Source organism: Uloborus diversus, chromosome 8 (genome assembly GCF_026930045.1).
Source record: "Uloborus diversus isolate 005 chromosome 8, Udiv.v.3.1, whole genome shotgun sequence".
NCBI lineage: Eukaryota > Metazoa > Arthropoda > Arachnida > Araneae > Uloboridae > Uloborus > Uloborus diversus.
The window spans coordinates 160,168,152-160,195,340 of record NC_072738.1 but is presented as its reverse complement, the minus strand read 5'-3'; the positions used below and the strand labels follow the sequence as shown (position 1 = coordinate 160,195,340).

Below are 27,189 nucleotides of genomic sequence, written 5' to 3'. Positions count from 1 at the left end.
TTTTTTACGTTAGTGAGAAGTGTGCATTCGTGCAACTTGTAGCAATTCAGGAAACTTTCTGACAATAATACTTGATTTTTCCAGGAAGTGGATAAAAACCATTGAAATCCCGACACGTTACACGGAAATACTCAGTAACGTTTCGGAATTTTTTTACAGTGTACCGTTCAAGAGGAAATTGATTGAAGTATTCCAAAACCATTGCAGTTAATCTCTAGAGGCAAACCTGGCGGGGCAGCGTCGTAATGCTGTAATTGGGATCTGCATAGCCTTTACAATTTTACCAGGTTAGCTGAAAGATAAATTATTATTGACTCTTAATAAATATTTCCAGGGGTGTTTTCACAAACAACGAGACCGGAGATCTACTGAAGGAAAGCGAAATTATGAGAAGGCCGGATCTCGCTGAAACGCTGGAAATAATTGCCAAAGAAGGTAAAAAGGCTCTGTATGGCAAAAGCACGCTTGCGGAAAAGTTCTTACAAGACCTGAAGAACTCAGGTACGTATTTTAACAACAGCAAAATCAGAGAGATTATCCTCTGTTTCCTGAAAAACTCAAATAGAAATAGTACATTTTCATATATATATAATAGCGAATGATAGAGTAACGCTGACGTCACCAACAACGAAATTCGCGCCACGGCATGATTATTTGATAATATTTTTTGGTAATCTTTAAAATGCAGGGAAAGACTTTATTGTGTAGTGACTCGCTCCACGGCATTATAATTTGATAATATGTTTTGGTAATCTTTAAATGCAGGGAAAGGCTTTATTGCGTAGTGACTCGCTCCACGGCATGATAATTTGATAATATGTTTTGGTAATCTTTAAATGCAGGGAAGGGCTTTATTGCGTAGTGACTCGCTCCACGGCATGATAATTTGATAATATGTTTTGGTAATCTTTAAATGCAGGGAAAGGCTTTATTGCGTAGTGACTCGCTCCACGACATGATAATTTGATAATATGTTTTGGTAATCTTTAAAATGCAGAGAACGGCTTTATTGTGTTGTGACCTGCGCCACGGCATGATAATTTGATAAGATTTTTTTGGTAATCTTTAAAATGCAGGGAAAGGCTTTATTGTGTTGTGACTCGCGCCACGGCATGATAATCTGATAATATGTTTTGGTAATCTTTAAATGCAGGGAAAGGCTTTATTGCGTAGTGACTCGCGCCACGGCATGATAATCTGATAATATGTTTTGGTAATCTTTAAATGCAGGGAAAGGCTTTATTGCGTAGTGACTCGCTCCACGGCATGATAATCTGACAATATGTTTTGGTAATCTTTAAATGCAGGGAAAGGCTTTATTGCGTAGTGACTCGCTCCACGGCATGATAATCTGATAATATGTTTTGGTAATCTTTAAATGCAGGGAAAGGCTTTATTGCGTAGTGACTCGCTCCACGGCATGATAATCTGATAATATGTTTTGGTAATCTTTAAATGCAGGGAAAGGCTTTATTGCGTAGTGACTCGCTCCACGGCATGATAATCTGATAATATGTTTTGGTAATCTTTAAATGCAGGGAAAGGCTTTATTGCGTAGTGACTCGCTCCACGGCATGATAATCTGATAATATGTTTTGGTAATCTTTAAATGCAGGGAAAGGCTTTATTGCGTAGTGACTCGCTCCACGGCATGATAATCTGGTAATATGTTTTGGTAATCTTTAAATGCAGGGAAAGGCTTTATTGCGTAGTGACTCGCTCCACGGCATGATAATCTGATAATATGTTTTGGTAATCTTTAAATGCAGGGAAAGGCTTTATTGCGTAGTGACTCGCTCCACGGCATGATAATCTGATAATATGTTTTGGTAATCTTTAAATGCAGGGAAAGGCTTTATTGCGTAGTGACTCGCTCCACGGCATGATAATCTGATAATATGTTTTGGTAATCTTTAAATGCAGGGAAAGGCTTTATTGCGTTGTGACTCGCGCCACGGCATGATAATCTGATAATATGTTTTGGTAATCTTTAAATGCAGGGAAAGGCTTTATTGCGTAGTGACTCGCTCCACGGCATGATAATTTGATAATATGTTTTGGTAATCTTTAAATGCAGGGAAAGGCTTTATTGCGTAGTGACTCGCTCCACGGCATGATAATCTGATAATATGTTTTGGTAATCTTTAAATGCAGGGAAAGGCTTTATTGCGTAGTGACTCGCTCCACGGCATGATACTCTGATAATATGTTTTGGTAATCTTTAAATGCAGGGAAAGGCTTTATTGCGTAGTGACTCGCTCCACGGCATGATAATCTGATAATATGTTTTGGTAATCTTTAAATGCAGGGAAAGGCTTTATTGCGTAGTGACTCGCTCCACGGCATGATAATCTGATAATATGTTTTGGTAATCTTTAAATGCAGGGAAAGGCTTTATTGCGTAGTGACTCGCTCCACGGCATGATAATCTGATAATATGTTTTGGTAATCTTTAAATGCAGGGAAAGGCTTTATTGCGTAGTGACTCGCGCCACGGCATGATAATCTGATAATATGTTTTGGTAATCTTTAAATGCAGGGAAAGGCTTTATTGTGTTGTGACTCGCGCCACGGCATGATAATCTGATAATATGTTTTGGTAATCTTTAAATGCAGGGAAAGGCTTTATTGCGTAGTGACTCGCTCCACGGCATGATAATCTGATAATATGTTTTGGTAATCTTTAAATGCAGGGAAAGGCTTTATTGCGTAGTGACTCGCTCCACGGCATGATAATCTGATAATATGTTTTGGTAATCTTTAAATGCAGGGAAAGGCTTTATTGCGTAGTGACTCGCTCCACGGCATGATAATCTGATAATATGTTTTGGTAATCTTTAAATGCAGGGAAAGGCTTTATTGTGTTGTGACTCGCGCCACGGCATGATAATCTGATAATATGTTTTGGTAATCTTTAAATGCAGGGAAAGGCTTTATTGCGTAGTGACTCGCGCCACGGCATGATAATTTGATAATATGTTTTGGTAATCTTTAAATGCAGGGAAAGGCTTTATTGCGTAGTGACTCGCTCCACGGCATGATAATCTGATAATATGTTTTGGTAATCTTTAAATGCAGGGAAAGGCTTTATTGCGTAGTGACTCGCTCCACGGCATGATAATCTGATAATATGTTTTGGTAATCTTTAAATGCAGGGAAAGGCTTTATTGCGTAGTGACTCGCTCCACGGCATGATAATCTGATAATATGTTTTGGTAATCTTTAAATGCAGGGAAAGGCTTTATTGCGTAGTGACTCGCTCCACGGCATGATAATCTGATAATATGTTTTGGTAATCTTTAAATGCAGGGAAAGGCTTTATTGCGTAGTGACTCGCGCCACGGCATGATAATCTGATAATATGTGTTGGTAATCTTTAAATGCAGGGAAAGGCTTTATTGCGTAGTGACTCGCTCCACGGCATGATAATCTGATAATATGTTTTGGTAATCTTTAAATGCAGGGAAAGGCTTTATTGCGTAGTGACTCGCGCCACGGCATGATAATTTGATAATATGTTTTGGTAATCTTTAAATGCAGGGAAAGGCTTTATTGCGTAGTGACTCGCTCCACGGCATGATAATCTGATAATATGTTTTGGTAATCTTTAAATGCAGGGAAAGGCTTTATTGTGTTGTGACTCGCGCCACGGCATGATAATTTGATAATATGTTTTGGTAATCTTTAAAATGCAGGGAAAGGCTTTATTGTGTAGTGACTCGCTCCACGGCATGATAATTTGATAATATGTTTTGATAACCTTTAAAATGCAGGGAAAGGCTTTATTGTGACAAGGCTGAACTGGTAACTTAACTGTTTTACTGGTAAGACTGTCATTTTAGGAGTATGGGGAAACAAAAACAATGAACACTATCTACTGGAGTTTAGGGTTAATCCACTGGTGTAGTGGGTTAAAATTTCATTTATCAAAATATCAACAGGCAATTGCTTCGTTCAAATGTAGAAACAATTTTCACCCGTCGTACAATGACATACGATTTTCCAGTATCAAAAAAATTAACAAGTTTTCTATGTTTTTTTTTAGGAAACTGCGCTATGTATTGTGTTCCGCAACACAGCTTTTCTGTAAAAATTTATTACTCTTTCGCATAAAATTGGCGACGGGTCAATACTTAATTTTATTCCTCAAGCCACAGGAGGTTTCTTTTGAAAAACTCTACATTTCTGGTATAGAAGAAAATAAAAATCATAATCTTTACTAATAATAAAACTGAAAGCCCCTCTGTCTGTCAGGATCTCTGTCCGTCAGGATCTCTGTGACGCGCATAGTGCCTAGACCGTTCGGCCGATTTTCAGGAAATTTGGCACAAAGTTAGTTTGTAGCATGGGGGTGTGCACCTCGAAGCGATTTTTCGAAAATTCGATGTGATTCTTTTTCTATTCCAATTTTAAGAAAAAAATTCTCATAAGATGGACGAGTAAATTACGAAATTATCATTACGTGGAACCGTAACATGGACACAAGCCAATTGGCGAGAAAATTCACCATACATTATTTGTAAATATACAGGCGAACCAAAAGAACTTTTAAGTTTCTATTACGGGCAAAGCCATGCGGGTACCACTAGTAGATTATATAAAAAGCAAAAAATTTAAAAATGTCACGTGCGGATAATGTTGCGACCTAGAGTAAGGAAAAAATACTAGAGCTCACGACAAGCTTATTTTGTGACTATAAGCATGAGACCGCTAGTTACCACTATTCTTAGGTGAGCGCAAAGGCCTAGCTATCAGCCAAGCTCACATTCTCTCACCATGATGTGGCGGGAAATATGACAGCTGAAACCCCCCTCCCCCCTTCTTATTTAACCACCACTTTCTTCTCATGTTGTCAGCCACTTTCTGCCTTGCGCATAAAAAAACACGTACTCTGTGTATGTAAGCTCTATGACTGAAACGAAATGGCTCCCTACACTGTTAAAAAGAATCCTGAAATTTTACGGTATAAATTACTGGCATCCATGTTGCTGGTAACTTTTACTATAAAATCCCATTCTCCTGTAAAATTTTACGATATGATAAATGAGAGTTAAAAACGCAAAATGCAAACTGCAGGTTCAAATTCGATACTTTCGTATTGGCAGGCGACTTTGCTGATCATTATACAAGTCGGAGCACATCAACTGAGGAAAAATACAGTTACCTGCTTTATACTATAAGTTACATGGTGTATCAATTGGCGCTGCAATTGCAATCGGTTTTTTTTCGCTACAATTTACTGTAAGGTTTTTCTGTACTGTAAACACTCTATTTTAGAGTAACATTTACCATAAAAGTTTCCTGATTTTTTAACAGTGTATAAATTAAATTGATGAGGAACCGTTCGTAAATAACTATTCACAACTGCTGCTTGTCTTGTTGTGTACTGTAAACACTCCATTTTACAGTAACATTTACCATAAAAATTTCCTGAATTTTTAGCAGTATGAGTTTAATTGATGAGGAACCGTTCATAGATAACTATTCACAACTGCTGCTTGTCTTGTTGTGTACTGTAAACACTCCATTTTACAGTTACATTTACCATAAAAATTTCCTGAATTTTTAACAGTGTATAAACTAAATTGATGAGGAACCGTTCGTAAACAGCTATTCACAACTGTTGTTTGTCTTGTTGTATACTGTAAACACTCCACTTTACAGTAACATTTACCATAAAAGTTTCCTGAATTTTTAACAGTGTATAAACTAAATTGATGAGGAGTCGTTCGTAAATAACTATTCACATCTGCTCTTTGTCTTGTTGTGTGCTGTAAACACTCCACTTTACAGTAACATTTACCACAAAAGTTTCCTGAATTTTTAACAGTGTATAAACAAAATTAATGAGGAGCCGTTCGTAAATAACTATTCACAACTGATGTTTGTCTTGTTGTGTACTGTAAACACTCCACTTTACAATAACATTTACCACAAAAGTTTCCAGAATTTTTAACAGTGTATGAATTAAATTGATGAGGAACAGTTCGTAAATAACTATTCACAACTGTTGTTTGTCTTGTTGTATACTGTAAACACTCCACTTTACAGTAACATTTACCGTAAAAGTTTCCTGAATTTTTAACAGTGTATGAATTAAATTGATGAGTAACCGTTCGTAAATAACTAATCACAACTGCTGTTTGTCTTGTTGTGTACTGTAAGCACTCCCCTTTACAGTAACACTTACCACAAATGCTTCCTGAATTTTTAACAGTGTATGAGTTTAATTGATGAGGAAACGTTCGTAAACGACTGTTCAAAACTGCTGTTTGTTTCTTCAGGAAGCATCATCGACAAAACGGACCTCCGAAATTACGTGCCAGAGTGGCGTCGTGTCGTTGCCGCCCGGTTGCGAGACAACATGACGATGTTCTCCGTGTCTCCTCCAGGGAGCGGACCCCTCCTCGCCTTCATCCTCCACGTCCTTGACGGTTACGGTGAGGACTTCAGCCTCGAGGGGGCGACCGGAAGTCGGGATCGGGCGACGTTGGCCTTGCATAGGATGCTGGAGACATTCAAGTTCGCCTACGCGAAGAGAATGTACATGGAAGATGATGATTCTCCCGAGATGCAACAGGTGAGATATAAATATTGTTAGTTCATGAAAAATAAGAGCATATATTACTGCCGTGTGCAGGTCAGTGCTGTTCCCATAGAGGGTATACTCCATATACGCCGTATATCTCAAATATTTTTTAGACATATGACGTATACCCTCCAGCTTCATAAATTTTCATAATCTTAATATATAAAAATCAATGTGTGTGTCCTGAGATAACATATATATATATATATATATATATATATATATATATATATCTTACTACTATTATATATGCGAAAGTTTGTCTGTATGGATGTATGGATGGATGTTTGTTACTCTTTCACGCAAAAACTACTGAACGGATTTTCATAAAACTTTACAATAATATAGCTTATGCATCAGAATAACACATAGGGTAGTTTTCGTCGCGTTATGGGGGGCAAAACCCCCTTAGGGGGGCAATAAAACACAATTTTTGTATAAATTCTCTAATGTTGGGATGAAAAAATACTTGCACATATTTACATTATATGTCCATCGAAAGCTCTGATTTTTCTGCTGAAGATGGCACCTGTTCGAAATTTCTAAGTAGAATAAAAAACGAGTTATGAGCTTTTTAGTTCCATGTTCGAAGGCTTTCCTTTAAGTCAATACAGTATTTAGTGTATCATCTCAACTCCCTGTCGACAGCGGCAATTGTTGTATTGTTGACTATCTTTGCTTTTCGTGACCGTTCAAGGCTTTTCTCAAGTCAAATCTTGAAGTAAGATTTTTGCACAAGATTGGCAAATAATACATGATTTGGCTGATCATTTTCCACTTAAACGGAACTTTAATGTAATTAATGGTTTTTATTATTATTTATGCTGATTGAACGCTTACTCATTATCCAATCAACCAGCAGATCGCCAAAATTTTTGCAGAAAGATTTCCGTAGCTGATGCATTTGGCAGTTTTTTCAACGTTGCTGTTTTTGAAGCCGAAGACTACGTAATAATGTTTCTCAGCTTTCACCATATAAACAAAATATCGCCAATCAAAGCATTTTCAAAAGACTTTTTTTACTGTGTTAAATAATCCAGCAGCTAAATTAGGCAAATCCATAAACAGCACAAAAACTCCCATTAATTTTCCTTTTTGCACAATTTCAAACAATCACCAGATTTTACAACTTATTTTGGAAACATTTCGGATGAAACTGTGTAGCGCCATTTTATGGTGACCAAAAGTATCTCAGAATCTGGCGACGATATCTCTGTAACGAAAATTAATATCATATCGTTTTACAAAGGAAGGAAAGAAGGGGGGAGAATCATCGAAGGTACCCCAAAACGACTCTCGCAAATTCGGTAAAATCGCACCAATAGCCCACAATGATTGAAATTTCCCAAAATAGCTAAAGCAAGTATAAAGGGATTACGAGCGCAGCTACTTTTTTTAAATCACTTCGTACTTCATTAGCCATACAGAGAAGGTTTTAGACTCCATGTAAAAAAAAAAAGTATCAACAGATTAATCTTTTTAAACATGAGAAGATTAATTTCATGTTTTGGAAATTTGTATATGCTTAAATGTAGTGCTTTCGTTTCTAAATCAATACTATTTTGTTCTTTATACTTATTGCTATTTTAGTTTTATAGGTAAGGAAGAAACTCGATTTTTAATCACGTCAAAAAGATGTGTTTTAAATTCTTTCACTTAAAACAGAAAACAAAAGCAAGTAACGATTTTTTCTGTTAATTATTACTGACCCAGGCAACGCCGGGTATTTTCACTAGTATATATATATATCAACGCACAGCCAATACCGCTGAAACCTCAGACTTGAAATTTCGCAGGCATGTCCACATGATTACGAAAGTATCTACTAAGAAAGAATTTTTCGAAATATCAATTAGTTCGGGAGAAACTAATTAAAACCCCTTAATTTCTGTGAAATTAAAGCCTGTCGTTGAAATTTAAATCCCTTATTTTCTAAGGCTTTCCTCCATTCAAATCATTATTCAAGTACTTCATCTCAACTTTTTGCCGATAGCCGAATATTGGTTTTATTTCTCACGTGATTGATTCTTCGAGGCTTTTCTCAAGTCAAATAATAATGTTGCTGTCTTGCTTTCATATTTTTCAACATTGGAAACGAAGTTTTTAAGAACATCATCACAAACAAACTATCCTTTTGAATTTAGAAGAGTGCAGTTTCCTGTAAAAGTTTGCTTTACAATAACCGTTAATAAGTCACAAGAAAAGACATTAAAAGTAGCAAGGATCTATTTAAGAGAAGACTGTTTACACGAACAATTTAATGTAGCTTGCTCCAGAGTGAGTTCATCAAGCAGCTTAATAGTTTTAGCACCAGAAAAAAAAATGTTGTAAACAAAGAAGTTCTTGCTTAAACATAGGTATAACAATAAAATGTGGATGGCCTGCGTTTGCAAAGAACATTAATACTTTAAAAGGATCTTTAATGACAGTTAAAGAATCGGTTAAGGACAAGGGCACATATATATAAGGAGTCCAGGGGCCCCGGGACCCTCCCACATTAAAAAAAATTGTAGGTAATAAGTAATTATTAAAGGGATTTTCCTAACTAGGCACACCAAGCACTGTTATCCCCTACTAATTGATTACCCGAGCAATGCCAGGTACGGGAATGCTAGTATGAGATACTATGTATATGATCACATACATAAATTACGCGTAATGGATTACTGGGAGTATACCCTCAGAAAAATTGATGGGAACATTACTGGTGCAGGTAAAGGGCTGTAACTGCAATTTTTTTTTTTTTTTTTTTGCATTTTTGTCAACTATTGTACGTTATCTTTATTGTACAAGTTCGCTTATTTGTTTTCCGCCGAAAAAAAAAGCGCGGGAGAAACGTCAAATTCCAATATTTTCCTATTGTTTGTATTAAATTCACCACACATTTCTTCAAATATCTCGAAAACTCATTTCTACAAATACTGCCGTTTACCTGCACACGGGAGATTAGATTAGAGCAGGGGTTCTCGACCTAGAGAGCACGCCCTCTACACTGTAAAAACAGTTCAGAAAAGTTCTTGGAAAATAATGGGTAGCTAATGTGCACAATTTATGTCAGTAACGTATCTCGCAAAAACAAGAACGTTTCTCGCTAAAACTCAGTGGCCTTCCTGAAATTACATTGGAAACTTTCTGATGAATTCAGATATACGAGGGGGGATCCAAAAGAAACCGGACTAATGGTGCGATGCCAATTCTAGATGTAGTAGAGTGTTCTCTATCTAGATAGCTCAAGTAGAGACCTTCATAAACCAGCTGTGCAAGTGGCGTCAGTTTAATTGATACCGTCTGATCGTAGGGTTGGTTTTCTCAGGTGCTGTTTCTTTCCGCCTGCGAACTCATTACACGGCAGATTTAAAAGAACAAACTAAACTTGAAATTTTGCTTCTCCTGCTTGAAAAGTCGGCAACGGATTAGCTTACCAAATGTTTCAACAAGCTTTCGAGATGGAAGCTATGAGCCGCACGTAAGTTTTCGAGTGGTTTGGGCGCTTTAAAAGCGGTAGTATGAATGTTGAAGATCATGCTCGCTCTGAGCGCCCTTCAACGTCTCGAAATGATGAAAACGTTGAAAAAATCTTCCAAAAAATCAACGAGAGTCGTCGTTTTACGGTTGACGAAAATTTAGAAGAAACAAGAGTGAGTTGGAGCTCGCTAGGGCGATTGGAAGGATGGTTCCTTCACAATGATAACGCTCCCGTACACACAACCTTTACTACACTGTTAAAAATTCAGGAAGATTTTCTGGTAATTGTTACTGTAAAATGGCGGACTTACGCATCGCTGATTTTTACGGTAATTTATACCGGAGAAATAAGCGATCCCAGCGCCAATTGGTTGCTGTGGCCTACGGAGGAAACCGTAAAATTTTATAGTAACATTTGACTTTTACGGTAATAGTTACTGGCAACATGGATGCCAGTAACAATTACCGTAAATTTTCCGGAAAATTTTTAACAGTGTATTAACCGTTCTCAGGGGTGGCCAGTCGTTCTTCGACCCCCGTATTCGCCAGACCTAGCCCCCTGTGAACTTTCTCTGTTCCCGAGAATGAAAAAAATCTGAAAATGAAGCATTTTGATGATGTAGAGGCTGTAAAAACTACTTCGCAACGGGCACTGGACATGGTCAAAGTTAGAGAGTTCCAGGGGAGCTTCTAACAGTGGAAAAAAAAAATTAACAAGTGTATTGCATCTAAGGGTGAACACTTTAAAGGAGACAAAAAAAATTTTGTGAATAAACTAATACATAAATATTTTAGAACAAAAATCCGGTTATTTTTGGGTTCCCCCTCGTATCTCCGGTTTAAGTCAGTCATGTCTTTGGAACTTACAGAGAAAACTTGTTGAGATTTTTAAATAATAGCTGGGCACCTAACTGATTTACTAACAAAGCTAAAAAGCAGTGTTGGGCATCAACTAAAAAAATCAACTAAATTTGTAATTGATTGATTAGTTGACTAAAGTAATCTGACTCCCATTTAGTTCAGACTAATATTTTAAAAATTTAATTCAATTGCAGACGAAGATTAACGTTAGTTTAAACTAACTCGTTAGTTGCTCAAAAAAACTAATTTAGTTCAGATTGATTTAGTTCAGATTAAATTAATCAGATTGAATTTAGTCAGACTAAAAGTAATCAGATTAAAAGTAATCAAATTGATTTGATTACTTTTTTAATTCAGATTAAATTCGTAAAATTTAAATGTCACATGAACAGAGGCACATTTGTATTTCTACGTGTATGTACATATTTATGCAAGCATACACGAGTTAATACGTGTATATACGACTATGTGCGTGACAATACGTATATAAACGTGTTATCCCGCGTATGTTCGTGTACGGAGGTATATTTGAAATTTTAAGTAAATATACATATTTATGTGTGCATACACCAGTAAATACGTGTATATACGAGTATGTACGTGTATATAAGAGTATGTACGTGTACACATGAGAATATGCGTCTAGATACGTGTTACTCCGAGTATACTCGTGTAAATAGGTACATTTGTATTTCTACGTCATATTCCAGCGTGCGTATACGAGAAAGTACGTGTATATACAAGTATGTTCGTGCACACACGAGAATATGCTTATAGATATGTGTTACCCCGAATATACTCGTGTAAAGAGGTACATTTCTATTTAAACGTGTATATACATATTTATGCAGGCATATACGAGAAAATACGTGTATATACGAGTAAGTACGGGCACACACGACAATAGGCTTATAGATACGTGTTTAACCCGAGTATACTCGTGTAAGATGGCACATTTGTATTTCTACGTGTATGTGCATATTTATGCGTTTATAAGCGAGTAAATACGTGTATATACGAGTATGTACGTGTACACACGATTATGCGTTTAGATACGTGTTACCCCGAGTATACTCGTGTACAGAGGTAAATTTGCTTTTAATTGTGTATATACATATTTATGCGTACACACAAGCTAAGATACGTGTATATACGTGTACACATGAGAATATGCGTATAGATACGTGTTACTCCGAGTATACTCGTGTAAAGAGGTACATTTGTATTCCTACGTTTATATACATATTTAAGCGTGCATATACGAGAAGGTACGTGTATATACAAGTATGTTCATGTACACACGAGAATATACTTATACATACGTGTTACCCCGAGTATACTCGTGTACAGAGGTAAATTTCTATTTAAACGTGTATTTACATATCGATGCATGCATATACGAGAAAATACGTGCATATACGAATAAGTACGTGCACACATGATAATAGTCTTATAGATACGTGTTTAACCCGAGTATACTCGTGTAACATGGCACATTTGTATTTCTACGTGTATGAGCATATTTATGCGTTTATAAACGAGTAAATACGTGTATATACGAGTAAGTACGTGTACACACGATTATGCGTATAGATACGTGTTACCCCGAGTATACTCGTGTACAGAGGTAAATTTGCTTTTAATTGTGTATATACATATTTATGCGTGCACACAAGCGAAGATACGTGTATATACGTGTACACATGAGAAGATGCGTATAGATATGTGTTACCCCGAGTATACTCGTGTAAAGAGGTCCATTTGTATTTCTACGTTTATATACATATTTAAGCGTGCATATACGAGAAAGTACGTGTATATACAAGTATGTTCGAGTACACACGAGAATATGCATATAGATACGTGTTAACCCGAGTATACTCGTGCACAGAGGTGAATTCGTATTTAATCTAGTACATGCACTTTTATGCGTGCATATACGAGAAAAGACAAGTATATACGAGTATGTTCATGTACGCACGAGAATATGCGTATAGATACGTGTTTAACCCAAGTATACTCGTGTACAGAGGTACATTTGTACTTGTACGTTAAAATACATATTTATGTGTGCATACACGAGTTACACGTGTATATACGAGTAAGTACGTGTATATACGAGTATTTTTGTGCATATACGTGTATATACGTGTTGACTCGACGATATTCGTGTATACAGGAATTTTGTATTTCTACGTGTATATACCTACAAGTACGTGTGAACACAAGTAAATATGTGCATATACGATACATATTTGTAAACACGAGTTTATACGTATAAATACGTGTTATCCCGAGTATATTCGTGCACGGAGATATGTTTAATTTCTAAATGTATGTACAAATTTATTTGTGCATACACGAGTAAATACATGTATACACGAGTATATACGTGTACACAAAGGAATATACGTATGGATACGTGTTAATCCGAGTATACTCGTGAACAGAGGTAAATTTGTATTTAAACGTATATATACATATTTATGCATGCATATACGAGAAAATACGTGTATATTCAAGTAAGTTCGTGTACAAGCGAGAATAGATTTCTAGGTTCTTTTTTTAGCCCGAGTATACTCGTGTACAATGGTACATTTGTATTTCTAGGTGTATATGCATATTTGTGCGTTTATACATAAATAAATGCGTGTATAAACGAGTATGTACGTGAACACACAAGAGAATATGTGTATAGATACTTGTTACCCCGAATATACTCGTGTACAGAGAAATTTGCTTTGTATATACATATTTATGCGTGCATATAAGAGAATACGATTATGTACGTATTCACACGAGTATATGCGTATAGATAAATGTTACACCGAGTATACTCGTGTGTAGAGGTCGTTGTATTTACACGAGAATATGCGTATAGATAAATGTTACACCGAGTATACTCGTGTGTAGAGGTACATTTGTATTTAAGATTGCATATACATTTTTATGCGTGCATACATGAGAAAATACAAGTATATACGTGTATGTACGTGCACACACAAGAATATGCGTATAGATACGTGTTTAACCCGAGTATACTCGAGTAGAGAGGTACATTTGTATTTTTGGTTAAAATACATATTTATGCGTGCATACACGAGTTAGTACGTGTATATACGAGTAAGTACGTGTATATACGAGTGTGTACGTGTATATACGGAGCTGTAAGTGTTAACCTGAGTACATTCGTATCTACAGAAATTTTGCATCTCTACGTGCAAACAGAAGTAAATACGTGTATATACGAGTTCGTAAGTGTAAACACGAAATTTTACGTATAAATACGTATTTCCCGAGTCTATTAGTGCACGGATTTATATTCAAACTTCTAAGTGTACACAATGTTTATCACTACAGCGTTTACAGACTTTCAGGGCAGATAGAGTACACCTAGACGAGGGGAAACACATAGCAATGCATGGTCGGAAACACTTTCCTGGCGCGGTAGTGACAACACCAATCACCCAAAACACGAATAAGAAAAGAAAACATGTTCAGAATATTTAGTACAGCAAAAAACTAAGGAAAAAGAAAATTAAGGGGCCAACGATCATCATCAAAGAAGGTGTTTGAAATTACGACCCCGCCTGTAATATCGAAATTTAGCAAAAATACCGGGCGGGTCCCGGACTTCCTGGTGGAACAAAAACCACGTGTGCGCATGCACCGTCATCTGATGCTTCGGTTTACGTAGCAACATCTGTTGTATGCACCAGACAAATCTTACCAGTATTTTTGTTGCATTAAAAATAATAAACATGTTTTCTCCTCTTAATCGTGCCCTGTCTTACGCTTTGTGTCGTCACTATCGCGTCTAGGTGCACTGTATCTGCCCTGAAAGTATGTAAACGCTGTACTGATACATCCTGTGTACTTATTTATGTGTGCAAACACGATTAAATACTTATATATACGAGTATGTTCGTGTACATACTAGAATTTGTGTATGGATACGTGTTAACCCGACTAAACTCGCGTACAAAGGTAGATTTGTATTTAAACGTTTATATACATATTTATGCATGCATATACGAGAAAATACGTGTACAAACGAGTAAGTGCGATTCCACACGAGAAAAGACGTAAAGACACGTGTTTAATCGGAGTATACTCGTGTACAATGGTACATTTGTATTTCTACGTGTATATGCATATTTATGCATTTTTACACGAGTAAATACGTGTATATAAGTGTGTACTTGTACACACGAGAATATGCGTATAGATACGTGTTACCCCAAGTGTACTCGTGTACAGAGGTAAATTAGCTTTTAAACGTGTATATATATATTCATGCGTGCATATAAGAAAAAATACTTGTATTTTCGAGTATGTACGTGTACAGACGAGAATATGCGTGTAGATACTTGTTTAACCCGAGTATACTCGTGTACAGACGTACATTTGTATTTGTAAGTTAAAATACATATTTATGATGCATATACGAGTTAATGCGTGTATATACGAGTAAGTACGTGAATATACGAGTATGTGCGTGTATACACGTATGTAAACGTGTTAATCCGAGTATATACGTTTACACACTAATTTTGTATTTGCCACGTGTATGTACATCAAAGTACGTGCAAACACAAGTAAATACGTGTATATACGAGTATATAAGTGTAACTTGTTATCCCGAGTATATTGGTGTACAGATGTATATTTTTATGTCCAAGTGTATGTCAATTGCAGATACAAAGAGGGGTCATGAAGGTCAGGACCCCCCCCCCACACCGCGGGGAAAATTTTGAACGTTTGCTTGAAAAATACAAAAAAATATCGAAACCATGAGAAAATGTAATAATCTTTTTGAATTTTTTTTTTTGGGGGGGGGGGCATTACTGTAGAACCTCGATAATTTGAATTAATTGGAATCCGACCCAATCCGGAATATCGAAAATCCGGAGAATGAAAAAAACAAAACAAATTAAAACATACTCACTGAAAATCACCTTAAAAGGAAACACATAGAATTACAAATAAACAGTAAACATGTCTACTTTGTTATTACAAAGTCTGTAATCTTCTCCTGTGACAGTTCAATTTTTTCCCTATCGAGTAAAACAAATTGATTCAAAAGTTGCATTGCGAAGAAAAGGGAACTCAATCAACGACATAACACGGTCTTGCCGTGAGAGGGTTAAATAAATAATTATTATGGAATTTTGACGATCGCTCTTTAAATGTAAAGGGAAATCGGTCAAATCGATCGAGCCGGATTATCCGGTGATCCAGACTAACGGGGTCCGTGGCGCCGACTTCAAATTTGTAAGGTTTGTTTTTGAAAAATTTTCGTGTTTTAATAGGTTTTTTGAAGGTGGGGGAGCCCCCCAGAATATGAGGGACTTTCTTATTTAAGGAGGGGGTATCCCCTTACGTAAGTTACTCAGAAACAGACCATGCATCAGCCATCTGGATTTAAAAAAATCAAACATTTTATTCCAATAAAACCAGAAGCAGTGTGGTCTACGGGCGGGGGGGGGGCGTGGTCAGTGGAGAGGTTGGTCCAAGCTTAAAATTTTTAGCGCTTATTTTTCAAAAAAATTTGTACTTATGTTTTTTGGAGGGGAGCCCCCTTCCCCCGTAATTTGAGGGGGGTTCAATCTAAGGCGGTCTATCCCCTTAAGTAAGTTACTTTGAAACAGAACAAGCATCGGCCATCTGGAGAAAAAAATTCAAGCATTTTATTCAAATAAGATCAGAAGTGGTGTGGCCTACGGGGGGGGGGGGGGAATTAGTGGGGCGGGTGGCGCAGACTTCAAAATTTTAAGGTTTGCTTTTGGAAAATTTTCGCGTTTTTAACCACCCCCCATAATTTGAGTGGAGTGAATTTCTTTTTGAGAGGGGGGCATCCCCTCATATAAGTAACTGCAATAGGGAATATGCATCGGCTATCTGGATATGAAAAAAATCAAGCCTTTATTCCAGTACTAGTGGTACCCGCACGGCTTTGCCCGTAATAGAAAATGAAAAGGTCTTTTGGTCCGCCTGTATATTTACAAATAATGTATGGTGAATTTTATCGCCACTTGGCTTATGCCCAAGTTATGGTTCCACGTTATGGTAATCTCGTCCATCTTATGATAATTTTGTTCCTAAAATCGGAATAGAAAAATAACCACATCGAATTTTCGAAAAATCGCTTCGAGGTGCACACCCCCATGATAAACTAACTTTGCCAAATTTCATGAAAATCGGGCCGAACAGTCTAAGCGCTATGCGCGTCACAGAGATTCAGACATCCAGACATCCTCCAGACAGAGAGACTTTCAGCTTTATTATTATTAAAGATTGTGAAAAAGGGCTTAAAATTTTAATAGAAAATTAATAAAATGGAATTTTCGAAAAATCGCTTCGAGGTGCACACCCCCATGCTTCAAACTAATTGTGTGTCAAATTTCATGAAAATCGGCTGAACGGTCTAGGCGCTATGCGCGTCACAGAGATCTAAACATCCATACAGAGAGACTTTCAGGTTTGTTATTTAAAAAGAAAAAAAAAGGAGAAAGATAAAGAAGTAAAGAAAAGAAAGATAAGGAAAGATAATTTTCTGAACAAATTCTTTCCCATTTTATTAAATTTCTGTGAAAAATGGGCTTAAAATTGGAATAGAAAAAGAACAAAATCGAATTTTCGAAAAATCGCTTCGAGGTGCACACCACTATGCAACAAACTAACTTTGTGCCAAATTTCATGAAAATCGGCCGAACGGTCTAGGCGCTATGCGCGTCACAGAGATCCAGACATCCAGGCACATCCTACAGACATCCAGACATCCTCCGGACAGAGAGAATTTCAGCTTTATTATTAGTAAAGATTATGTGAAAAAGGCCTTAAAATTTTAATAGAAAATTCAAAAAAATGGAATTTTTGAAAAATCGCTTCGAGGTGCACATCCCCATGCTACAAACTAACTTTGTGCCAAATTTCATGAAAATCGGCCGAACGGTCTAGGAGCTATGCGCGTCAGAGAGATCCAGACATCCTCCCGGACAGAGAGACTTTCAGCTTTATTATTAGTAAAGAAGATAAAGATAAGGAAGACCAAAAGCAGTATTGTGTACCAAATGAGGGGGGGGGGGGTAGTGTGGGTCATGTCGCAAACTGCGTCACTTCAAAGGGGGTGTTTTTAAATATTATTGATTTTTTAAGGTCTTAAATCGGTAAGGGGGCAGTCCCCCAACCCCCAATGTCCCCCCCGTAACACATTAGGAGCTACTCAATATTCATTGGGGGGGGGGGGAGAAGAGAAAGGAACCCCTTAATGAATCCAAACGCAATCTGTAGTTTTAACATTTTTCAATCTGATTAGATTTAGTATAAATTTTAATCTGACGAAATTTAATCTGATTACTTTAGTTGACTAAATCAATCTGATTAAATTAGTTTGACTAAATTCAATCTGATTAATTTAATCTGAACTAAATCAATCTGAACTAAATTAGTTTTTTTAGTCAACTAACGAGTTAGTTTAAACTAACGTTAATCTTCGTCTGCAATTGAATTAAATTTTTAAAATATTAGTCTAAACTAAATGGGAGTCGGATTACTTTAGTCGATAGAGGATTCAGTTGATTAATGCCCAACACTGCTAAAAAGCATAATTGCAACCATGGTTAAAGCAATTTAGTACTAGGCATCTCACTTGCTTGCAATTCTTGCAGTGCTACTGAATACAGAAACCTATTTGCTGTTATTAGGAGCTTAATCAATCTGGATTCTTGCAGAGATACGGGCTCCAGAGACCTATTTGCTGTCATTAGGAGCTCAATCAATCTGCGCGAACCGTTAACAAATTGCAGCTGATAGATTTAATAAACACAATCAGTTAATGTTTAAACTGGTGGTTAAAAATACTTTTCTTAACAGTGAGAAGTCTGGCTTCGTGCAACTCGTAGCAATTCAGGAAACTTTCTGACAAAGATACTTAATTTTCACAGGAAATAGGTGAAATCCGAAAACATTCCACGGAAATAATCAATGACATTTCGGAGTTTATTTTATGTGTAGGGAAGCGTAGAAAAACCTTATGGGTGAGTGTTTCGTTTTTAAATCTAAAAAAGAAGAAAAAAGGTGGCAGCTGCAGGTCTAGCCGACAGAAGCTATGCTTTTGCTAAGGGTTATTGAATAACATAAGCCAAAAATGTAGAAGGTATATTGAAACAACAAATTGAATTAAATGTTAGTTAGGAGCTGTCTGCTCGATGAAGTTCAATACTTGATTCGCAAGGATTTAAATTGTCAATTAGAAAGAATAAGATTAAAAGCGCGTTACGAGTTCCGTTTGGAAATAAAATTACCCCTTTCCCGGGTTTTAAACTAATTTCTACTAACTTGCAGAGTTAGAAGTGCTAATGGGCTGCTGAGTATTGTAAAACGACAGCTTTGTACGTTTGAAAAGTCGCTTTCAAATTCGTGGTCTCTAGTAACATATTTTGCTCTTACGCTATAAGGTCTTGAATTGAGTTAGCCTAGGATTTTCCGCTAAAATAGAAACCCTGATAAATGTTGTTCTAATTAATTGAGAAAGTTGGAACATTCTTGACGCAGAAAGGAAATGTCTTTCGAACGATATTTAATGTTAAGGAGTGTGGGAAATCTTTCAACCCTTAAATAGGCAATTTACAGGAAATTTAAGCTTAAAAAATTAATTATAAAGAAATTAATTCAAAATTAAGAACAAAAAACTCCAGGTGCAACCCCCCGGAACTAGAAGTAATTTTGTACTAAATTTCAAGGTTGTAGATGCTATGGGGTCTCCTTGCCGCAGGCCCGCCACAGACTTCCTTTCACAATCTCTTTGACGTTACTTTTTTCAATATATAGAGGCAGAGATACCTATATCAAAATTATTTATTACATCCTACACAATCATGCAACATCCTTTAACTAAGCCTCAGTAAAATCATAGTTTCTGTTGGCCATTACTGTCTGACCACGGATTGCATGGAAAGACAAACATCCGTTTTACAGCCGGAAATGGACAAATCTATTATTTTTAGCGATGTCAGCTTTTGCAGAAGCAGAGTCTCATTCAAATGAGCGGAATACACGCATCAAATTTTTACTTTTCCGCCTCATTCAGATAGATTCGTCTCATCTGGACGTTTGAAAATTCCATACAATCCGTGGTTGGACAGTACCATGACTACTACTGTAAGACAATTCAATCACCGGGTAATCTTGAACCATCAACCTATCAATTAAGAACCGAAAACACTAGCCAGTTGCGTAATTGAGGTTTCGATTTAGATTAATTAATAAACTACTGTGCATAAACAAAGCTCTAGGCATGCGCAATGTAGGTAGAAGGTGGAACGTTTTTTTTTTTTTTTTTAATCACTTTTTTTTTTTCAATTAACTCGGGCCGCAAAACGTGCGAAAAGAAGCATAAATTCAAAAAGTAAGAGTAGCAATATTTTTTAAAAAATTGTAGTTACATGTAAATAATTTCAGCACATCAACACCCCCTCCCCCCTTGAAGGTTTTAGAGTCTCGCTGATCCACTCTGAATCTGAATTTTCAGAATTAGAATACTACTTAAGTCAAAATATCGAGAAATGCTAAACACTGAAAGTAACGTGAGGAGCCAGTTCTCACAGTTACGAGTACTGTAGCAATATTAAGTTTTGAACCTATCTCCATTTTCATTCATTAACCAGCTTTGGAGGGAAGTATCAACCTATCAAATATTCCTATATTAACTATTGCACATTGTTGACAGGCTTACAAAACACAAAAATTCACCATGGCCGGATTTTTAAAACCCACGATTGATTTTTTATGAATTTTTTAAAGAGCGATGCGCAAAAAAGAGGTGTGGCCTAAAACGTCAGCAGCTGACGTCATTTCCCTGTTCAGATCGGAGCTCCATTTCCATGCCGTGTTGCGCCTACCAGGAGGTGAATAGCACTGTCTTTTTCAGCCTTTTTAAAGCCTTTGACCAGCATTTTTTTCCATCATGGAGCTAGGATTCACGAAAGGTCAATCCAATAACCTTCCTCAAGTAAAGTCATTCACGGTGTTTCACTTTTTTCGAAAGGACGAGAGATTTATAATGTCCTAGAAGTACGGGGAGTGAAACAACAAAGTTTCGCCATTGTTATTCTTTAAAATTGTACGTACATATCCGTCTATGTTTGCAGTTCATATTACTCGCATTAGTTTCCCTTATCAAGATTGATCATTTCCATTTGTGTGTCGATGGTTATTTTATCTGAATATATAAATTACAATGTAAGAGCGCTATTCCAGTTCTTACTTGGCGGCTTTTAATGAGGCGCGCATTTTGTAACAACCCTACTGCAAGTGATTCCAGTACTAAGTTTTAGAGCAGTTTTTGCATGAAAATTTTTCGCTTTGTTGACGATAAAAGTTGATCTGCTTTTTTTTTTGTGGAAAATTGTTTTAAATCCATTAATACATGTTTATTATCCTTGAGTTTTTGTGCAACTTAGCAAAAAAAGGAAAAATATTTTTTTTGCTCTTTTGATAAAAATAATAAATTTGAAAATGGTGTTCATTTCATAAAATAAGTACCTTTTTGCATGTGAGAAAAGTCTTGTATATATAGAAACGCTTCTGGTGATAAACTGAAAATGTATTTTCAAATTATCAATTTGAAATAGTTAAAATTTGAAGATAGTTTGAATGTTAAAAAGAAAGTATTATTAGTTTTTGCATTGTTATTAAAATGGAAATAGTAATGCATCTATTACTTTCTATTTAAGTTTATTGTGCAGGGTTTAAATTCCTTTGATTACTTGCATTTTTTAAAAAATATCTCATATGCTTATTAAACATTTATTTATGAACAGTTGTGAACATATATTTCAAACTGTATTTCTCACTTGACATAGTTTTTAATTAAAATGCAGTGCAAATTTTCATTTTCAAATTTTAATTAATAAACACACTTGAAAACACTTCTTTCGAAGATCCTGCTGGGACGGAACAATAACAAATCGCTTGTGAGGAGTTTTTTTAGATGTAGATACTCGTCCAGCAACGAAGCAATACTTGTAATTGATTCTACAAGCCATGACAAAGAAAATCAAATTAAAAACAATTGCAGAATGCATTAAACCCTACAGACAGCAAAGGATTTTCACTAGCCTTTTATGCGCGCTGCTGTTAGAAGGCTCTTGTTTTCCCGCGCTTTTCCCCCAAAGATCGCCAAGCACTTCTTTGTCCTAGCCAACCCCGCCGCCTCGCAGCGCGGCAGTGACGTCAGTCAAAGGACTGATTTCGTTAACAAGCAAATGACGTCACTCGCGCGTGAACTTTAAAAAATCATTTTAAAAAAAAGTATTAGTCGTATCGTAAAAAATTTTTCGCAGATGATATTCATGTATGTTACTCTATCATATAAAAATAAAATTAGAAAATCGAATACTTCCCTATTTTACGTGTAACTTAACCTTGTTCGGTTCTTTGACCATTGCTATGTCCCAACATGTCCGAGCGTTGGTTCACTATCTATCGGTCTTTTCTATCTATCTATCTATCTTCCTATCTATCTGTCTATTTATCCATTTTTCGGTCTACCTACCTATATGTATTTATCTATCTATCTATCTATTTATCTATCTTTCTACCTCTATCTATCTATCTATCTATCAATTTATCTACCTGTCTATCTATCAATTTTTCTACCTGTCTATCTATCTACCTTTCTATCTATCTATCTACCAGTCTATTTACCTATCTATCTACCTTCCTATATCTATCTGTTTATCTACGAATCTACTTGCCTGGTTATCTACAAATCTATCTATCTATCTATCTACACATCTATGAAACCTATCTATTTACCTATCTATCCATCTATCTATATACCTATGTATCTAGTTATCTACTTATTTATCCATCGATACGCTTTTCTGTCAATCTCCCTATCTACCTACACAGGGTGTATCAATACAGCGTTTACAGACTTTCAGGGCAGATAGAGTACACTTAGAAAATGGGAAATCACATAGCAATGCATGGTCTGAAACGCTTTCCTGACGCGATAGTGACGATACAAAGCAAAAGAAAGACAGGACACAAATAAGAGGAGAAAACATGTTTATTATTTTTAATGCAGCAAAAAACTTTTTAAAAAAAGAACATTAAGGAGCCAACGATCGTCATCAAAGTATGTGTTCGAAATTACGACCACCCCGGGCCGGGTTGCGTGCCTCCAATCTCCGGCGCATCGAATATTGAACGTTAACGTAAATACCGGGCGTGTTCCGGACTTCCCGCTGTAACAAAAACCGCGTTTTTTTATTGTATTAAAAATAATGAACATGCTTTCTCCTCTTATTCGTGTCTTGTTTGTGCTTTGTGTCGTCACTATCGCGTCAGGAAAGCGTTTCCGACCACGCATTTCTACGTGATTTCCCGTCGTCTACTCTGTCTGCCCTGAAAGTCTGTAAACGCTGTACTGAAAAGGAAGAAGCCTTCATTTGCACAAGATTAGACCGTTTGCTCCTTTCTTGACTTTTTGTCTTGAAGTAATTAGCGTACTATAATGACAATTTATAGAACAAATCATTATTTTTTATATTAGTTTTGACTATAACTTAAAAGTTATTAATTCCTCACATTTTTAATTCAGTTGCTAAAATTTTAGGGTAACGGCCAGAGGCGTCACAGAAATTTTGGGGCCCGTCACAAATGACTTTTCCGGGCACCCCTCCATGTTGTTAACCCCAATACTTTACGCCTAAATTTTAAAATAGTGGGCCCCCTTCAGGCTCGTTCCCAGGCCAACAAGTGTCCCTTCTCCCCCCCCCCCGCTCATGTGCATGCCCCTGGTAACGACACCAGTAACAGACAAGGGTCCCAGTCAGAGCCAGACAGTCATAAGTTTGGATTCAAATACAGTCGAGTCCCGACTTACGCAAGGGATGCGTTCCAAGACTACTCGCGTAAGTCGAAATTTCGCGTTGTGGTAGAATGTACGTATATAATTTTTTTAGAAACATACCACACAAATACTTTTAAACATTTATAAACACCCCTCAAACTGCTTTAAAGCATTCCTCAATTATTCATTACAGTTTCTTACAGAAAGAACTAAGCTTTTATTGTATTTGAAAAATTAAAAAAAGCTGTTTTAATCAACATGAAATACTTTAAGATGCACAAAATCAGTGATCACTTAAATAAAACGCGGTCCGCACAGCGTGTAGTAATAATAACATGCTGCACTATAACAGTACTGTACAGTAGATACAGTAATAATATTCATGCGGTAAAAAATGCAGATGATGATTTATGCTCCATGATCAGATTGTTATCTAATACATTTTGAAATACCGGTTGCTTTGTCTTTTCTTCTGTAACGTTTCCATTTATGGCAACAGCACAAGGGCAGCTTCCATTTTCATAATAGTATTGTTACAAATTCTGTAAATAGTAATTATTGTAGGAACGTAACCTGTAAATAGTTTCCCGTAATGAATATACATCCCCTTTTTCATATGGCTAAAGTATACGACCCCTATTTCCTTTTTGTTCATTGATAAAATTTGATAACGGTCTACTACTTTACAGAAGCGTGTGGAATATTTGAGAAATTTCTTTTCGGTGTATTTAAGCCGTTAGCGATGGATAAACAGTGAGTTTCGATTGAGGATTCCGAACTGAGAGTGTGTATTAGCTCTGTTTATAGCGAGGCATTTCGCTGTGTTGTTTTCGTATTTGGAAGTAAATACGTGTGTAAACGTTGAGTTTACGGTGTTGTGTGATAATTGCTTAATTGCTGATGAATAATCTAGCAGTTGTTGAAGATCTTTCCTGTACATAGTGTAAATAAATTTCCTGTGTTTTTATCAAGAACTGTGTTTTCATTTCAAGAAAGTGGAAGTCGCACCGAATCCGTTACAGTATTTACTTTGCTTAGACATTGCTGTGCACGCTTCAATATTGAAACTAAGTTCTGAACTTTTACGGATATCTTTTTGTTTTGACTTTGTAATTGTATGTATGGTAGATTCACTCGTATTTGTGTCGTGAAACCGTCGACGTTTGGTAGTTGTTCAAGCATACCGAAACTATTAACCCCTTTTTTCTTGGCAGAAAAACTTTCTTTTTCCTCCCATCTTCAAACTTTAGATGAAACAGCGCATTAAAATACATTATATTTCATCAACTTTAATATTTAGAATGAAAAAATAATGAAAGACACTGAGTGGTTATTTGATTCACTAATAGCGCGATTTGTAGACTAGTTCGGTGTGGGAACTTTCGCTGTCTGTGATGCTAAAGGGACGTAATAATATTCACGAAATTAGTATCTATTAGCCAGCCGATACTTTCTTCAAAAACAATTTGTATTGTGGACGAAGAATTCGCGTTAGCTATAAATTCGTTACTCGTAAAAAATCGCGTTACAGTCATTTTGCTTAAGTCGAATTGCGTTGTAGCGGGAGCGGGAGTCGACTGTAATGAGAATTCGGCGGGTAAAACTGATGATGCTGTGGCCCATGAATACGTTGCAACCATCTAGTGTTTCTCAGAGTGAATTTTATGAGCCAGTTGGTATTTACAAGACAGTGGTGGAAGGTTATGAACAGCTACCACGAAGTCAGCTGGTGTTTCTTGTTCATTTGAATTAAATAAGGCTCTGGTTAAAGAACTTTTGCACATTTTGAAGAGAAAAAGAAACTTTGTCCATCACTCATCTTTTCTTCATCCTGTTACTGGGTATCATCAGATTTTTCGGTGTCTGTTACAGGGGATCGGAAATTTTTTTCGAAATTGAGCAAATAAAAATAGAATTAACTGATTCAGAGGATCCAGGAGCAGCCAAACGTTAGATGAGATGCAGTTGCATGAGAGAAAAATAGTTTAAAAATTCTCTAATTTGAATTTCAATCTCGTAGTCCCACGTTCGGGCGTCAAATATTAAATTGAACTATTCATCCAGTTCTTGTTTAATCCAACTACGAAATTGCCTCGTTACCTTTTAAGTGAATATTTACACATTTCTAAACAACATATTTATTTTCAGACAACAATCACAACACATCTACACTTAACAACACAAAGTTCTATTCTACCTTTGTAACTACGCACATCTGAGATCGGGAGCCGTCAGCGCCCTCTATACTGTCATTCCTTTGATTTACAACATAGCGTGTTTTTGCTTCTTGACTGGGTTTTCTCATTAACTCCATGTTAATCCACAATCAAGAAAATCCTGAAATTTTATGAAAGTTACGGGCATCCAAGTTGCCAGTAACTTTTACCGTAAAATCCAGTTTTACTGTAAAATTTTAAGGTAGAATAAACGAGAGATAAAAAAAAGCGTCATGCGAGCAGCCGGTTCGATCTCGGGATCTTCGTATTGGCAGATGGCTTCGCTGACCAGCGTAACAGTTGGAGCACATCGAGTGAGAGGAATAACAGTGTTAAATGCTTAGCACTGTAAGTCACGTGGTGTGTCAATTGGTGCTGCAATCGTTTACTTTTTTCGGAACAATTTTCTGTATTTTTTTTTCTGTACTGTAAAATCTCCATTTTACAGTTATATTTACCATAAAAGTTTCCTGAATTTTTAACAGTGCAAGATTGCTGAAGGGTCGCTACTTAAGCTACGATCTAGCGCTTTAGATAGTAGCATACTAATAAATTAGCATACTGTCCAACCACGGATTGGATGGAATTGGCAAACGTCCAGTTAAGACGAGTCTATCTGAATTCAGAAGAAAAGCGAAAATTTGATGCGCGTGATCTGCTCATTTGAATGAGACTGCTTAATTTAGAGGCAACATGCATATGCAAATGCTTACATCCCTAAAAACTAATAGATGCGTTCAATTCCGCCTGTTTGTTTTTCCATACAATCCGTGGTCAGACAGTAATCACAATATTGGTCGATCAAATTTCCGTTTCGCCTTCTTCACTCTCATTTCAAATGCCTACCTTTGCGTTCAGTTGGTTAAAGTTTAACTTATCCGAAAAACTTTTGGTACAAGACTCGCGGTATTTTCTTGTAAGCGTGTCTATAATCTTTCCTAAGAATTCCATAAATGAAAGGATTTACTGCTGAGGAAACATAAGACATAAGCACGGCCGGGTAACTGAAATTCGACGAACCGTCGATGTCGTCAAATCTAGCATGCTTGGAGATCACAAGAAAGCAGTAAGTAGACAAATATATTATAACAATTACGACGATACTTAGAGTAGTCTTATTCGTGGTGGAATCAATGTTGAATGTTTTAGAAGCAACGCCTTTCTTGCGTCTTATGAAAAGAGTTTGAGGGCTGGGC

General features: G+C 36.5%; 1 protein-coding gene across 1 annotated transcript in view; it reads left to right on the top strand.

Moving 5' to 3' along the window:
- The first annotated feature begins 339 nt into the window (after window positions 1–339).
- The window catches only part of LOC129227327 (scoloptoxin SSD20-like), an 87,838-nt gene continuing 60,988 nt past the window's right edge, over window positions 340–27,189 (top strand). Inside the window, 2 exon segments of the mRNA XM_054861871.1 lie at window positions 340–501; window positions 6,285–6,580. Coding sequence (XP_054717846.1) covers window positions 387–501; window positions 6,285–6,580 — 411 coding nt within the window. The 5' untranslated portion in view covers window positions 340–386.